The following is a 15,369-nucleotide window of genomic DNA, read 5'->3' as shown; positions in this document are numbered from 1 at the left end:
TTAAATCACCCGCGGCATACGTCCACATCACTCAAGTGGCTCCCGGTGCATTCTTACTTCAATTAAGTGGCCCGCGGCACATTTCCAGATCGCACAATTAAATCTGCGGCGCTGTTCGAGATCACTTAATTCAGTGGCCCGTGACACGTTTTCAAATCAATGAAGTGGCCCCCACACTCTTCATAAGGTTAAGTTGTAATGTGCCGCGAGTCATTCAGGTGGTCTGAAAGTGTGCCGCGGGCCGCTTGAATCATCTGTAAATGTGCCACAAGTCACTTGGATGATCTGAAAGTGTGCAGCAGACCACTTGAGTGGAAATGTGTCTAGAACGCCACTAAAATAATCTGTGTGCGGCGAGCCACTCAAGCGATCTCGAAGCGTGCCGCGGGCCACTCAAATTATCTGTAAATGTGCCTCCAGCCACTTACAGTAATCTTCAACTGAACTACGAGCCACGTGAGTTAACTGAGGGTTTGCCTCGGGTGACTCAAGTGATCTGGAAATGTGCTTGGGGTCACCTAGGTGATCTGGAAATGTGCTTGGGGTCACCTAGGTGATCTGGATATATGCTGTTGGCAGCATAAATGATCTGGAATTGATCTGATTCAATGGCCGAAAGCCATTGAATTAATCTGGAAATGAGTCCTACTTAAATGATTTGATGATCGTTCTTGAACCACTTGTGTGGTTTTATTATTTGTCCTGGGCCACATAAGATAACTCTGAGGGCCATTGGTTAGCATGTGTGTTTTAAGGCATACTAGGGGTTTGTGTGTATGTTATTGATGACTGCCGTTGTCTTTGAAAAAAAAAAAAGGATGACATTCATGAACATATGTGAGTGCTCTGGAACTGTGCCGTGGCGATCTGTAAATATGGTGCGACATATTTACTGATCAGGAAATGTGCTCCGAGTACTTGAGTGGTCTGGAACTCTGCAGTGAGTCACTTAAGTGATCTAGGAATGTGCCACGGGTCACTTGAGTAATCTGGAACTGTACCGTGGTGATCTGTCAATGTGGTGCGATCTACTTGAATGACCTGAAACTGTGCTGCAGGGTCTCTTGAACGATGTACAAGATAGTACAACTTATAGAAGTGTTGCTTGGTTCATTTTTATAAAATAAGATTTGAAGTTGTGAGCCACAACAGATGACTCTGGGGCCCCATTCTGCCCTTGGGCAATTGGTTAAGCATGCATGGGTTACATTTCTATGGCACCTAGACTGGTTTTCTTTTCTTTCTTTGAAAAGCACAGGGTAAAAATGGATCACGATCAATAGTTGGACTTTTCAAGTAACGGTAGAAATTTGATTAATTTCTTTTTAGTTTTGCCATTTACATTGTTTTCGATACCGCACATTCTGTGGAAATGAAAGATTTTTAAATTCATTAGAACTTGAGTTTCTTAAAATATTTATAGATAATACTATAATATTAAAGTATATAAGGTGGGAATCTCAATGGCTACAACATTTTTAAATGCCATAATAATTCGGGAATTCCATTTTTTCCCCTCCTATTTTTTGTCAATGATGTTCCCATTTTTCCTACTTTTTTTCCCAAATTTTCACTTCTAGGCTTGCTTCAGTAACTCTTGGCACATTTCCAGATCATTTAAATTTCCCACGACCCATTTCCAGATCACTCAAGCTGCCCGTGGCACACTCCCTTTCAGATCACCTGAGTAACTTACGACACGTTTCCAGATGAGTCAACTGGTCCGCGACACGTTTCCGAACCAATCGCACTCTCCAAAAGGTTGAGCACCCTTACTGTACAATAAATGATGTATTTGGCGCTGTAATTAATTTGTGATATAATTTATTCATCTGATCTCAATTAATTTGGTTTAATAAATGATTTAGTCATTTTTCTCCTAGTGGCTGGAATTATTTTTAATACTGATTATATATATTTATGGTATGAATTTAATTGATTTTAAATCGTTAAAATTAGTTCTTTTTGTTTTTTTGGAAATGGCAATAGTGTTCGATTCTTGCCCTCAATTTCGTGCTCGCGGGGTTTAATGATGGCTCCCCTCGCCCAATCAAACGATCAAGACAATTGCCATGAGCAGCTGTTGTTTTTTCTTCAGGCCTCACACAGTACATCAAGGAAAGAGATTTTAGATAGGGGCCATTCAAGTATACAGTAAAACTTCTCTTTTGCGGTTACCGTTGGGACAAAAAAAAGAATTCGGGAGGGGGCTTTGTGGGTTGATTACGCCATCATCACCCTTTATAAACGTGTGAAATATAAATATTCTTGATGATATATCTTTACATTCCATCTTTACAAGAAATGACAAAATGAGTCAACCAGAGAAACCTTCCCCAGTTTTTGGTACCTAAAGTCAGGGCCATACAATAGTCCTGACCTCTAAACTCACGTATTATATAGATATCATAAGTCCTCTTTAGACCGCGCTCACATCCTTTCTTACTTATGGGGGGGGGGGGAGAGGTATCGGCTATACCAGCGGTTCTCAACCTTTTCGAGCCCGTGGCCCGGTTTCATTCATTTTTGTGAGTCGAAGGTCCGGTCAGTCAAATACATGACCAACGCTAATCACTCGCATCCCGGTATGACTCCTCCATACCGGCATTTTCACTTTCCGTTGGTAGTACCGCCTATGAATTTCCCTGAATTTAGCTGGCGATTATGCATAATACCCAAGCGTCGTTGGTAAGAATGAAAAATGGCTCAAAATTCACCACGTTTGCCGGTTATTATGCATAATCACCGTTTTCATGTTGGTAAATATGATAAATCGGACCCATTGCCGTGATAAGGTTTATTATTTTGATAGACACCGATTAATGTGATTAACTTTGAAAATAACATATCCAAATCATCGAACCAATCGAATATATATATTTTCACTCCTTCCATATAGATTATCAAGGAAATGACTGCGCCCATTCTGCCGCCGCATTAACCTCTGGTACTCAGGGGGGGGGGGGGCATTTATGGTTTTGCCGCCCTGCGCGCTACACGACTTTTTTGTAACCACCTCTTTCTAGTCCAATGTTTTTTGACCACTCATTCCTCAAATTCGTCTCCCCGTGCTATAACGCTCTTGGTCTTCCTCCACTCCTGTAAGTACATCAGTGTCTCTAAGGGCCGCATTCACCGACGTGGTTTAAACCAGTGATTCCCAACGTGGGCGATGGAAAGTTCCAGAGGGGCGGTAGAAGCTATGGATATAACCAATACCTGTATGCTCTAGAAGGTATTGATATAACACAGGATCGTATGTGTTGGGGGGGGGGGGGGAAGGAAAAAAATTTCTGAAGAAAGGGGGGGCGATGGGACAAAAAAGGTTGGGAAACCATGGTTTAAACTGTAGTCGAATTTTTTTTTCAATTTAACCAATCCGTGTCGATCTCTTATCAAAAAATTGTGACTAAAGTTTAAGCCATGTCGGTGAATACCGCCCTCAGTTACTCTTTTGGTCACTCCCATGCTCACACACTCTTTGAGTAACTCTTTTATTCATTCACATGCTTGAACATTGTTCTGATCACTCAAATGCTTGCACACGCTCTATGTCACTCATATGCTTGTACACGCCTTAGGTTACTGTTTTGGTCGCTTACTGACATGTTTCCTTGTTTTATAGATCACTCTTTTTGTCATTCACATGCTTTCACACTCTCTAAGTCACTCACTCACCTCGTCCCTCACTGAGTGGGCCACTATTTTGTTCACTCACATGCTTGCAAACTCTGTAGGTCACTCATTTAGACACTCGCTGACCTAGTCCCAGTCAGCAGAGGCGGATTTATTCATGGTAACACTAATTCTGTTGCCCTCTTCTCATTCTACTAATTTTCTTGCTGCTCAGTTCTCAAATTTGCCACCCCTCTGAACTAGCCCGCTAAGCCCCCATTCCCCGTAAATACGCCACTGCTGGTACCCTATATCGAACTCTATCATGTAGATGACTCAAATTTTGGACATCAGTGTAGATGCGTTTGAGAAGAATAAAATGAATACTTAATTTCAAAATATATTAAGAAATGAAATTTTTGTATCGTCATTTGTTTTCCGAGAATTGAAAGGTATGCACGCGCTGTACTTAAATGTCACCATTTGCATCACTCGTTACAGCTGCTGCTTCTCATAATTAAATGCTTGAATAATGTGTAGATTCTTTTTGCATCAGAAAAATTACATAAGTAGCCATTAACGAGAAGAGCTGCGGTAATTTCCTGTGAAAAAACAATGGATAAAAGATTAGTCAACACGCGTTCTTGGTGAAACGGGATAGTATATAAACCGGAGAGGACAAGCCAACATCCTCATTCTTTCCAGACGAATCCACGGGTTTGATACCAAATAAAGGTAAGTTAGTAAAGAAATTTGGAATCCATTCGCTTTCGATGAAGAAAGAAGGAAGAAAAATAGTCACTCCAATTACTTACGGACTTTCGAGTTACGAACAGAAGGATTTGGCTTTCTGCAAGAGTTCAAGTGAATTACCGATCGATCGTGTCAGTATTTGGCAAAAATGTTGAGCCAGAATTGTTTCCCGTCGTTTCTGTTCCTGATCCTAAATCATGGAATTCAAGTCAAATTGGCCTCATTTCGATTTAGGGGCGATGCTTAGAATGGATTCCGTTTGTAAATTCAGTTGCTATACCGTATTTTTCGAAGCCTACAGTTCTGCGAAAAATTACTCTTGGGCTGGAGGTGGAAATTAAGAAATTTCCCTACTGACCAATGGTGACCAGACTTGCTGAATCCAGTGGCCACTAACGAATGCGAGCACAAAAAAAAAAACCCAACAATAATTTCACCGTTGGCTGAATCCCGCTGTTTTTACTTTTATATTGAACGCATCAAACAACTACAAATAAAAAATAATTTTACTCATCTCCTCTATTTTTTTCATCTGTTGCCATCTATCATTTGTTTTTAGTAAGTATATATGTTATTGCCAAAGATCCTAAATTGGCGAGATAGCGAATTGGCCAATTTCTTGTAAATTAACTTCGCCAATGTCTGATTCTCAGGCTTTGGTCAGCCACTTTGCGAAGTGGCCGGGGATTCCTGGACAAAGTCCGATAACAAAAGACATGATTTGGGGTCATCAACAAGTTTGTCCACGTTAGCTATGGTGACTTATCAAATCTCAGTCACGATGAGGTAATCAATTTTTTCTTCAAAATTTGGCAGGAAAAAACTATATTTATATTATTCAGTTTTTCTCTCAAATTTCTCTTTTTTTTTTCCTCGTCACACGGAGCTAATCCAATACAGCTATTGTATCACACATTGGCGATGAAAAAAATGGGTTTGGCGCCTACCGGACCGTCTTACATCAGCACATCGAACTTCGTCCAGGGATCTCTGCCACTTCATGGATTGGCTGGCCAAAGCTCGAATCATTTCTCAAAATCGAACTTTGGCGAAAACTCTCGGCCATTTCGCGAAACGGCTGCACTTCGGGCTTTGTTAGTAATCAACTGAGTCAACTCATCAACTGAAAAATATACCACACAATAATTAATCTTTCAGGTACTCCTGCCACTAGAACCGAACTCTTTCTTCGGGATTAAAATCCTTTAATGATATATATTTCAGAATTTTTTTAATGAAAACTTTGCTTTTTCTAGTGCACCTTGTATCATCCATCGTTGATGGTGGTTGCTCCATACTCTTTCTACCTTGGTGTATTGCTTGATGGAATCGTCAATAGAATTTGTATTATCATTCTCATTGTCTTACACTTGGTGAACTTTGCAGAAGTTATCTTCTCTAACAATGATTCCAAAGATATTGATGATTTAAAATTTGCATATCTTATGTTTCTGAGCATTTTTCAGAATCAAAGAGAATCATATGACAATTCTGATTGACGTGCAAAAATTCAAAATCAGCATTGTATTCATTTTTGTATGCAGAAATAGTCAACGAACATTTATTTCAGAAGTAGAAAATCGATCACAGACATTGAAGCCCTTTGTGTTTCTTTGAGCACCATGGCATGCCCCCCCCCCCCCACATCCTGTAGCAGGACCCCTAGGCCCCTTTGATGAGCTTCAGGTCAGATTTTTCACGGCCCCCCCCCCGTATAGGGAAGTTATAGTGTGGGGGGAAAAATGAAGAATTGTCCTGAGCCCCAAGGCTGGAGCCCTGTCAACCAGGGCCGCCTTAAGAGCATCATGCCCCCCCCCCTTCCGGGCCAAATGATTTTTCCTGAAGCCCTACCAGGCAAACTTTCGAAAATCTCAACCAAATACCATTTTTGTGAGACCCCCTTTTCTCTTGAGGCCGCCGGGCCGTGCCGGGTGGGCCCACGCCTCACGACGGGCACTGTTGACAGATCCACCCTTGGGGGGGGGGGAGCGTGCACCATGGAATCTCGCGAGAAACAGGTTGAAGATGTCTGCTTTAAAAATCTGTCATCCCAACACTGATATTTGTTGTTATACGTCACGAGAATCACTGCAATGCCTTGATGAACAATTAAGAATCACTGAGTTTAGGCGAAGATATTTCAAAAGATATTTTCTGATTGTTTTCCAGTTTGAATCACGGTGATGGCAGTGAGTGCAAAACAGAGCTTTGCAATGGTAGTGGCGATTGCCACTGTCATGGAGTCGTTGGCATCGATGCACTTGCATCAACCTGATGAAAACAGGCCATTTGTAACAATGGATTTTTACGAGCTCTTAAAAATTGTCGACTGCGTATCAAAGGGTGAGTATTTCGTACTCATTGATATAACCATTATTTTATTATGATACGGTGTAAAATAATCATTATGGTCATTGTTATCACTTTCATTATTCAACAGGAGATCGGAGGTTGCAGAAAGATTATGAGCTCTGTGACAGGCTGCATACATCTAAGGTGAGAGGTCTACGGGTTTTCTCATTTGATTCGATATTTTTGATGCATAAAAGAAAAAGAACACTCTTTAGTCAGCTTTGTTCTCAAAAAATCAAATGGTTTTCTTCCGCAGAATTTTGTGGCCCGTCAACTTTGTGGTACGAGGTACGCATCCGCGAACAGTGAGGAGTTCTGGAAACTTCTGGCTGAAGACCCGCACAGGAACGTTTTGGTCAGTCTTATAACTCTATTCGAAAACATAATTCAATTTATTTTTACATTTATCTATCAGTGATGATGAGCCTTCGATACTAAAAAGTGCAGCAAATTTCTCGTTGGTGTACATTTTGAAAAATCAGTAAGTAAATATGCGGAATCAAAAATATGCAAATGTGGGTAGACTTAAAAATGGGAATCGCATTGTTGAGCATACAATACGATTCAAAGCTTGAAGCAAAGTTTTCAGCACAGAGGTTCTTACATAGGCGTACGCATAATTTTTTCAGGGGGGGGGGGGTTCAATTTTTTTTTTCTTCTCAAGATGGTTTTTACGTTTTTTCCTGCAAAATAACACTATAATCTCGGCTTGGGTGGGGGGGGGGGATTATAACCCCAAGAAACCTCCCCCCCCCCTTGCGTACGCCAATGGGTTGTTAGCACACACATTGCGTTCATAAAGCCCCTTGATCGGGATGACAGGATTACGTCCATACAGGCTGCCCAAAATTGTTTGCAGAGTGGATATCCTTGCAATCTCTGACTTTAGAAACATGCTCTCGATTACAAAAAAGTTTTCAAGTTTTCAAATGACGTGCAGGAAAATCTCAAAATATCTTAAAATTTCCTTAGGGTCTGTGCACATGAAAAAGTAAAAAAATTAACTCTTCAGGTTTGCGAAAGCTTAAAACCTCCAGTTAGTGAAGCTGCGGCTCTGTAAAGTCATTCACAAAAAATTACACATTTTTAAATGCAAAATTAACGGAGACAACAACTTCAACTTAACCTTTTGTTTCTATCTTTCAAAACGAGCACGATTCCAGTCTATCGTCATGGGCAATTTACTACTATGTACGTGTGTTGAGCCGGAAGTATGAGTGCGTGTATCTAACAGTCTGGGTGCGTATCTAGTGTTGTGTCTGATTTTTCAGTGCTGCCATCTATGTTTCAGAAGTGAATTGTGATGATTGATATTTGTATCGTTGCAGGCCTGTTGCTTTCTGCGGTGAGACTTTTAATGAGGAGATCGGCTTGCATTCACGCCTCGAAGGTGGAAACCATAGAAAGCCAACTTCAGCCAACCACCACTTGCGGTTCGGACAGCACCACAGCGGCATTTCAACTAACCACACATGCACCTGCAAACGTTCCTCTGTGGAATTACTAACTAGTCGTACACGCATACGATACAGTGTTTGTGTGTGTATGCTTGACTCTAACGTATTTATGTAGTAAGAGTTGTGATTGTTTCTTGTTCTTGGTGGTGCTGCCATCTGCCTTCCATATTTTTAAAGGAAGTCAGGAAAAATGCTTGGATTTCCATGTTATTAAAGTATAGGCCTATTGCGTGAAGATCTGCTTGCTCTCTGCGGAGAGACTTTTTCAAATAGGAGACCGGCTCGCATTCGCGCCTCGAAGCTGGAAAACTATTAACAGAGACGACTTGAAAGCCTCAGATAATATTAACGGAGACGTTTGACTTGGAAGTTTTCAGCATTTATCGCCAATGATGAGAGTGTGGTTCACAAATTGCGAAACGTAAATTAAATTCAAGTTTTAAAAATTCTGTGATTGTCAAAAAATCTATTGGTTCATTCTAATCGTATACAGGCCCTAAAAATTGCAACTTTTGAGCCAATGAAAACTTGCCAACACAGTGATTAGTTCCAGAAACATTGTGATTTTATATATTCAATGTTTCGAAGAATATTGTGTTTAAAAAAATGGAATTTTTTTGCACCTGACTTTTCAAAGTAGGATCTACATCCAAATAGTTGGAAGTTTTAGCACACGAGGACACTGTATAAAACATTAATTTCTTTATTTTTTAGTATGTATACACAACCCCACGAAAAAAATGTTGAGAATTTAAGTTACTGTACATCATTTGAAAACATTTTGCAATTGAAAGTAGGTTTCTAAAAACAATGGTTGCAGAGATACCTTCTGTGTAAACAATTAAGGATGGCCTGTGATACCCACAAATAACGCCAAAACTCTATAGCAACCTGGAACGCAGGGTTACAGATCATAAGTACGCCAAATCGAATGAAATGTTTCATTTGGCGTGTAAATAAAATTCGCCAAATAACTGGTTTCCATCAGCACCTCCTAGAGATAGGTGGCCTCCGCACACTGCTCGTGACATCAGCAAGTAGTCGATTTTCCTTCAGAAAAAATTCCCCGCTCTCTCTTTCTAGTATCATCATTGTGCGGAAAAGAAATGATCAGGCTCAGAATTGGCGATTTCTATGCTCCACATCATATCACCATGCGGTATTTGTGAGCCAACCAGAAAGATTCTACGCCAAAGTAAGAACAAACGAAATAAATGCGTGGTAGTCTTAATGACGTTACATATGAACTTGGCAACCTGTGCGGAGGTGCCTTCTATTTCTAGAAGGTGCTGTTTCCATCCGCTAAATGTCACTAAACAGCACCAATTTAGCAACCTTTTCTCCTTAATTTTTTTTTGTCCGTCTGATAAGAAAAATCGCCGTAAATGCATAATACAGTCGAATCCCGTTTCAACGTTATAGCGAAATTCTGGTTTTAACGAACACTTTTCTAATTCTCCCCCAGATAAGTTAACATAGGATAAATGCAAAAATCTGGAATTGCTTTATAAATAAATTTTTTATTACAACGAAGTGATTTCTCCGGTCTCTTGGAGTTCATTATAACGGGATCCGACTGTAATATAACTTCAGTGGAACCTTGAAGAAGTCCAGCAATTTGATGTCAAAAAAGCGTTACATTGCGTTGAAAAACTGGCCGATATATTTCTTTGTTTTCATGAAAATATACATTGATGGGGGGTTAAAAATAGTCATAAAATTTCGATTTTTTTTAAAATTATTTAAATTCGAATTTTTGTATTTTTCTCTAGATATGGCATTGCATGAGAACAATCGTTCAACAGGTAAGAAATTAATTTTTTTTTCCAGAATTTAAATAAATTTTGCTTTTTTGTAATTTTTGGACATTTCAAAGAAATTTTTGGGCTTTCAAGCGTTAACTGGCGCAATTCCTATACTCTTTTCGTTCTAGCTCACGCCTCACGAAATTTCTCAAGAGTTGAAATTCGAGGTAAGATTAAAATACATACAAAATGTAATATTAGTATACATTGAATTTGAACCGCACAGTCCGTTCACATTAATATTTCTTAACATTAATGCGTTTTTTTTAACATAGGAATGCGCTCGGAATGTTTACAAAGAAGGAAAATGTGATGAAAAAGGAGGGCCACCACCTTTGTCTCTGGAATGAATATGTACTTTCCTTACGTTGTGTGATTTTTCCAATAAATATTACATCATTGTTTTCAAATTTTAATTTGGAATTGATTGTTTTATACATTTGGGCACACCTATATAGCAAGGGTGTTCAGGCCTTTAGGAGAGTGCAGCAGTGCGTGGGCCCTCCCGGGCACGGCCCGGGGCCTCAAGAGATCAGAGGGCCTCACAAAAAAGACATCTGGTGTGGAAATTTTCAAGAATTTGTCTGGTAGGGCCTCAGAAAAATCACCCGGGGACCACGATGCTCTTATGACGGCTCTGGAGTGCGGGCCACTCCATTAGTTTGAAAACGAGTCGCGGACCACTTAAGTGATCTAAAACAGTTAAAAGGGGTTAAGTAACTTGTTACACCTCTTAAATGTTTAAGTGATCTGGTAATGTACTACTTTGTTGATTTTACAAAATTAGGTTTGAAGTCGCGGGCCACATCAGATGATTCCGAGGGCCACATTTGGGCTATGGGTTGAGCGTGTATGGCCTACCCAACACGGTTTGTCGAGAAAATTTTACATGATTTTCTGTTATTTATAGTAAGAAGCAATAAGAAATTTCAGATCTAAATTTCAGAACTTAAATTTCTTTTATTAAAATAATTAAAGATTAAAATCTTTTATTCAGATAAAAATTAAAAACGAATTTTTAAAGGTGTCATAAACATGTTTCACATTGGGTTTGGAAATCAGTTTTAGCTAATTGTGTATATAATCAGAGAGAAAATTTTTGGGAAGAAAAATATTAGCAAAATTGGCGTGATGTTAATAATGTTAGTAATTTCCAAAAACCGGACCAAGGACCCTCGGGAGTCCGCTAGAGTCGGCTAACACAGGGGGTTTCTAACCTATGGGATTCCGAGATGTGTCACACAAATCCACTTAACGCCAGGGATTCTTGAGCTCTATGGGCCACTACTCAAATTTGATTCGTAGAAGCTCCAGAGATGGGTCGGTTAAATCCACTAATATCCAGAGGCTCTTGAGCTATGGGTCTCTCGCAGAAGCTCCCGAAATGGGTCGGGTCGTTACATAAACTTGATTCGCAAGGGCTCATATTATACGAGTCGTACAAATCGACTTACAGTCCTGTTATAAATGTACTTATTACGTCACAGGCCTCATTGATTTTGAAAAACATACACACCCATGTGTTTGTATTCCAGAGCTGATCTTGTTGTTGATTTTGGGTCACTGCTGAAAAAAAGAATAAGTAACCCTGGGCTAAGGGGGTCCACTAGATGTTTCTCCGAACCATGAAGAGGTAAGAATAATCTTGAAACGGTAGTGACTGTGTAAAGCTCATTATGGAGGGGAGTCCCTTGTCTGAATGGCATTTGAAAACAGCGGAATAGACACTTGTTATTTGATAACAAGATTTGATTTATTTACCCTTTATTACCCTTAAATTACCCTTTATTTAATCACCAAACAACATTTCGCAGATATTTAGCGCAATGGTTATTATAATAAGACGATTGTAAAAGAAAGCGGACTCGTCATTCATCTTTGGGAAAAGAACAATATTGTTTGTCGAAATGATGTCTCTGTAATCGTTGAGAGCAAAAAATAAGCAAGATAGAGAACAGCAATTGGCTATAGCTAGAGCTGACTAATCCCCATCTTCGAGTGAAGTGTGACGTTAGTATTATCACTATAGTGGTCGGCTGAAGTGTTTCAGTGGTTCCCAACTTCGAAGCGCAAATGCGAGCTGATCTCCCCGTTAAAAAGTCTCGCCACAGAGAACAACAGGCCTACAATGGTACAAATATTGAATCATTGCATTTCACTTCTGAAATATAGATGGCAGCACTGAAAAAACCAGATACAACACTAGATACGTGTGCAGACTATTAGGTATACACTCACACTTCCGGCGCAACTCACTAGAGAGTAAATTGTCCATGGCGATAGACCTGAGTTGTCCCCGGTTTGAAAGAAAGTATTATCACTACAACAGATCGCTGTTCGCCAATCCTTCATTTCTAAAAATTAGACGTCATTTTGAACAAAAACTAGTTTTGCTACCTCAAGAAGGAGGGCAACGAGTCCACCCGCCTCTCTAGGCGCCATAGGGACAGCGATAATAGCGGGGATGAGTCCGCTATACATTTCCAAGCGCGAATGGCGCAGTGGTAAGACACTTCGTCTACCGCCATTAAGGCTGTCGTCACGTCCATGGGTTCGATCCTGAACGCCATTAGGGATGTCGTCATATCCGTGGGTTCGATCCGGGGAAGGACATAGATAAGTTCTTCCTCTACCGAACCTGGGGCGACCACCAATTGATGGTACCTTCTAAATATTTCCCCGCAAGTCCCCTCCACGTTTAGGACAAGTAAGGAACTATATCGTGACGTTCTCTAGAGAGAAATATTTCCGGCCTAACTCGATCGGTAGTAAATCGCTGTATGGTGATATAATCAGATTCGGCATGCGTTAGTAGCCACCAAAATTACATGAAATTACACAAATGTCCCGGGAAATATAGGTCATATAGTCACCCTACATATATGGCTAAATGCTTTCTGATTATTTTTATTGAAGGCAAATTTCAATGCTGTTTCAAACACAAAAGTATTTCCGCTTAAATGCTATTTGTATACTAAACTACGCAATGGTTATAACTCTTTAAAACTTGATATTGTTGATCTACAAGTTGAAATGAGAACTGTATAATTGTTTTAAAATTATATATCTTTAGTAAATTGACATTTCAAACTCGACATTAAAAATGAGCAGATGTTGAATATAAATTAAAAAAATCCAATTAATTCCATTTTTATTGAAGAAATCACGTTTTTTATCAACCATGATATGAATGTCTTTGAATGTTTAAAGTTTGCCTGGAAAAGGTCTTGTTGAGAAGCTATCCATATACTTAGAATAAGACAACCATAATATTCTTTATGGGCATTGTATCAAATACAAATACAAATACAAATACAACGCCACAACAGGCAAATTGCCCAACGAGGTGGCTGACTTAAGAACATCATGGATCCCCGAGCCCCTACCTACTACTGCTACACCACACATGCACCCCCCCCCCCGCGGAACCCCCCAACGAATCTGTACATGCGGGAATGTGCGTGTACGTGTAGTGCAACCTGACGTAAAGTTTGTTTCTGTGTAATGCTTGTTATGTGTAGTGCTGTCATCTGCCCCCAGTTTTACTAACTATGAGTGAAGTGTTATGGTTGAATGATTTACCGTTGTAGGACTGTTGCTCTCTGTGGCGAGACTTTTTAACGGGGAGATCGGCTCGCATTTGCGCCTTGAAGTTGGGAACCACAGAAAACCAACTTCAGCCGACCACACCAACTTCAGCCTCATGTATCATGTGTATATATTGTGTATAATTTTTGTGATTGTGTTTATAATTGGGTTGCTGTATTTTTGAGATATATGACATCCATATTTGTTATGGGCATCTTTTTTTCAGCCACCTCGTTGGACATTTTGCCTGTTGTGGCGTTGTATTTGTATTTGCATTAGGTGGATTTATTGAGGGTTATACAAATGTTGGCGCCCTTTTCCTATTCTACTAATTTTTTTGGTCAATCATTCCTCAAATTTGCCGTCCCTCTGAACTTGCCGCCTTGGGCTATAGCCCTCTAATGCTCCCTCATAAATACGCCACTGTCTATGGACCAAAGTGTAATCAAATATCGCACTATATATGACGTTAGTTTGTACATGATTTGGCGTAATTTAAAATTTGTAATGATAAATTTTTTAATTACATGTAGGAAAACCTGGAATTTTTTTCGAAAAAAGACTGGTTTCTCTGGAAATCCAATTATTAATATTTCATGTACTTTTACACAAAAGTGTAACCCCAACTTACGCTTTTATTATCGGTCCCATTTATCGCGTAACTTCAGGGTGTTATTGTAGTTTCAATTTTTCTTCACGAGCTCATAATAATAATTACGATAATTTTGCAGCTGGAGACCAAAGACTTCAGAATAGACAGGACTATTGTGACACCCTTCATCCAGCTCAGGTGGGGATTATCTATTAATATTCATATTTTTGACATTATATAATAGTTATTACAATTTTATTATTTGGTGAATCCATTTCTTTTTTTCCAGACCTATGACGCTCTTCAGAGATATGGTGCAGAGTTAGTATCCTCAGACCGTGAGGAGTTCTGGAGAATAGCTGCATCTGCACCACTCAGTATTGTTAGGGTGAGTTCATGTACCGCTTCACGTACAAGCTTTTAGCAGCAAATTTAGATAATCTTTATTCGACGAATTGGTGAATAATCTGGTAAAAGGTCCGTCACTTCAACTTTTTCCGTAGGGGGGCAAAGGACATGTACTCAATGTATGCAACTGTGCAAAAAGTCAGTAGAAACTTTAAAAATGAATAAAAACCGGAAAAACGAAATAAAAAACGGTTTGCAGGGTTAGCATCGCTAGGTCACGGGAATTTTTTTGACTGGAAAAAAAATGATTAAAAAAAAAAGCCTATAGGTAGCGCATGTACGAGCGACTTCGGTGGAAATATGCAAATGAGACGGTTATAAGAACTTGTGCTCCTAATCCACAACCAGTTTACCGTCGCAAACCGTGTATGTGGACCTGCTGCACTCTGCCGTTGCTGGATTTGTGACTCGCCTGCAATGTGTTATCCCCTGTGATGGTGGTCATGTGGAACACATACTTCTGTAATAAACGATTTTGAGGCATTCTGTTCGTTATTTGCGTATATTTTCTTTGACTTGTGCACGTCAGCGCCATCTATCGGCTGTTTGAGTTTTTCCTGTCTTAAAAAAATTCCCGTGACCTAGCGATGCTAACCCTGCAAACCGTTTTTTATTTCTGTTGTTTTTCCGCTTTTTATGAATTTTTAAAGGTTTTACGGACTTTTTGCCCATCCTGTATATTACAGTAAAACCTCGATAAGTCATCACCTCCATGTTATCGAAAAATTATAACGGCTTAAGCGGAGTGACGACTTAAGTGAAGTGCCGTCAATTTTAATGTGCAGTATTATAAAAATCT

General features: G+C 39.7%; 1 protein-coding gene across 1 annotated transcript; it reads left to right on the top strand.

The window, feature by feature from the left end:
- Nucleotides 1-4,304: 4,304 nt before the first annotated feature.
- On the top strand, nucleotides 4,305-10,398 carry LOC149077259 (uncharacterized). The gene is made up of 7 exons (XM_089242772.1): nucleotides 4,305-4,350; nucleotides 6,538-6,711; nucleotides 6,809-6,864; nucleotides 6,977-7,075; nucleotides 9,950-9,982; nucleotides 10,111-10,149; nucleotides 10,258-10,398. The coding sequence occupies exons 2-7, from the start codon at nucleotides 6,552-6,554 to the stop codon at nucleotides 10,330-10,332; spliced, it is 462 nt and encodes a 153-aa protein (XP_089098898.1). The 5' UTR covers nucleotides 4,305-4,350; nucleotides 6,538-6,551; the 3' UTR covers nucleotides 10,333-10,398.
- Nucleotides 10,399-15,369: the final 4,971 nt, after the last annotated feature.

Source organism: Pholcus phalangioides, unplaced genomic scaffold, assembly GCF_987345545.1.
Source record: "Pholcus phalangioides strain wild (caught in Gottingen) unplaced genomic scaffold, Ppha-v1.0 ptg000015l_1, whole genome shotgun sequence".
NCBI classification, from domain to species: Eukaryota; Metazoa; Arthropoda; class Arachnida; order Araneae; family Pholcidae; genus Pholcus; species Pholcus phalangioides.
The sequence above is the reverse complement of the archived record's forward strand: the minus strand, read 5'-3'. Positions and strand labels throughout refer to the sequence as shown.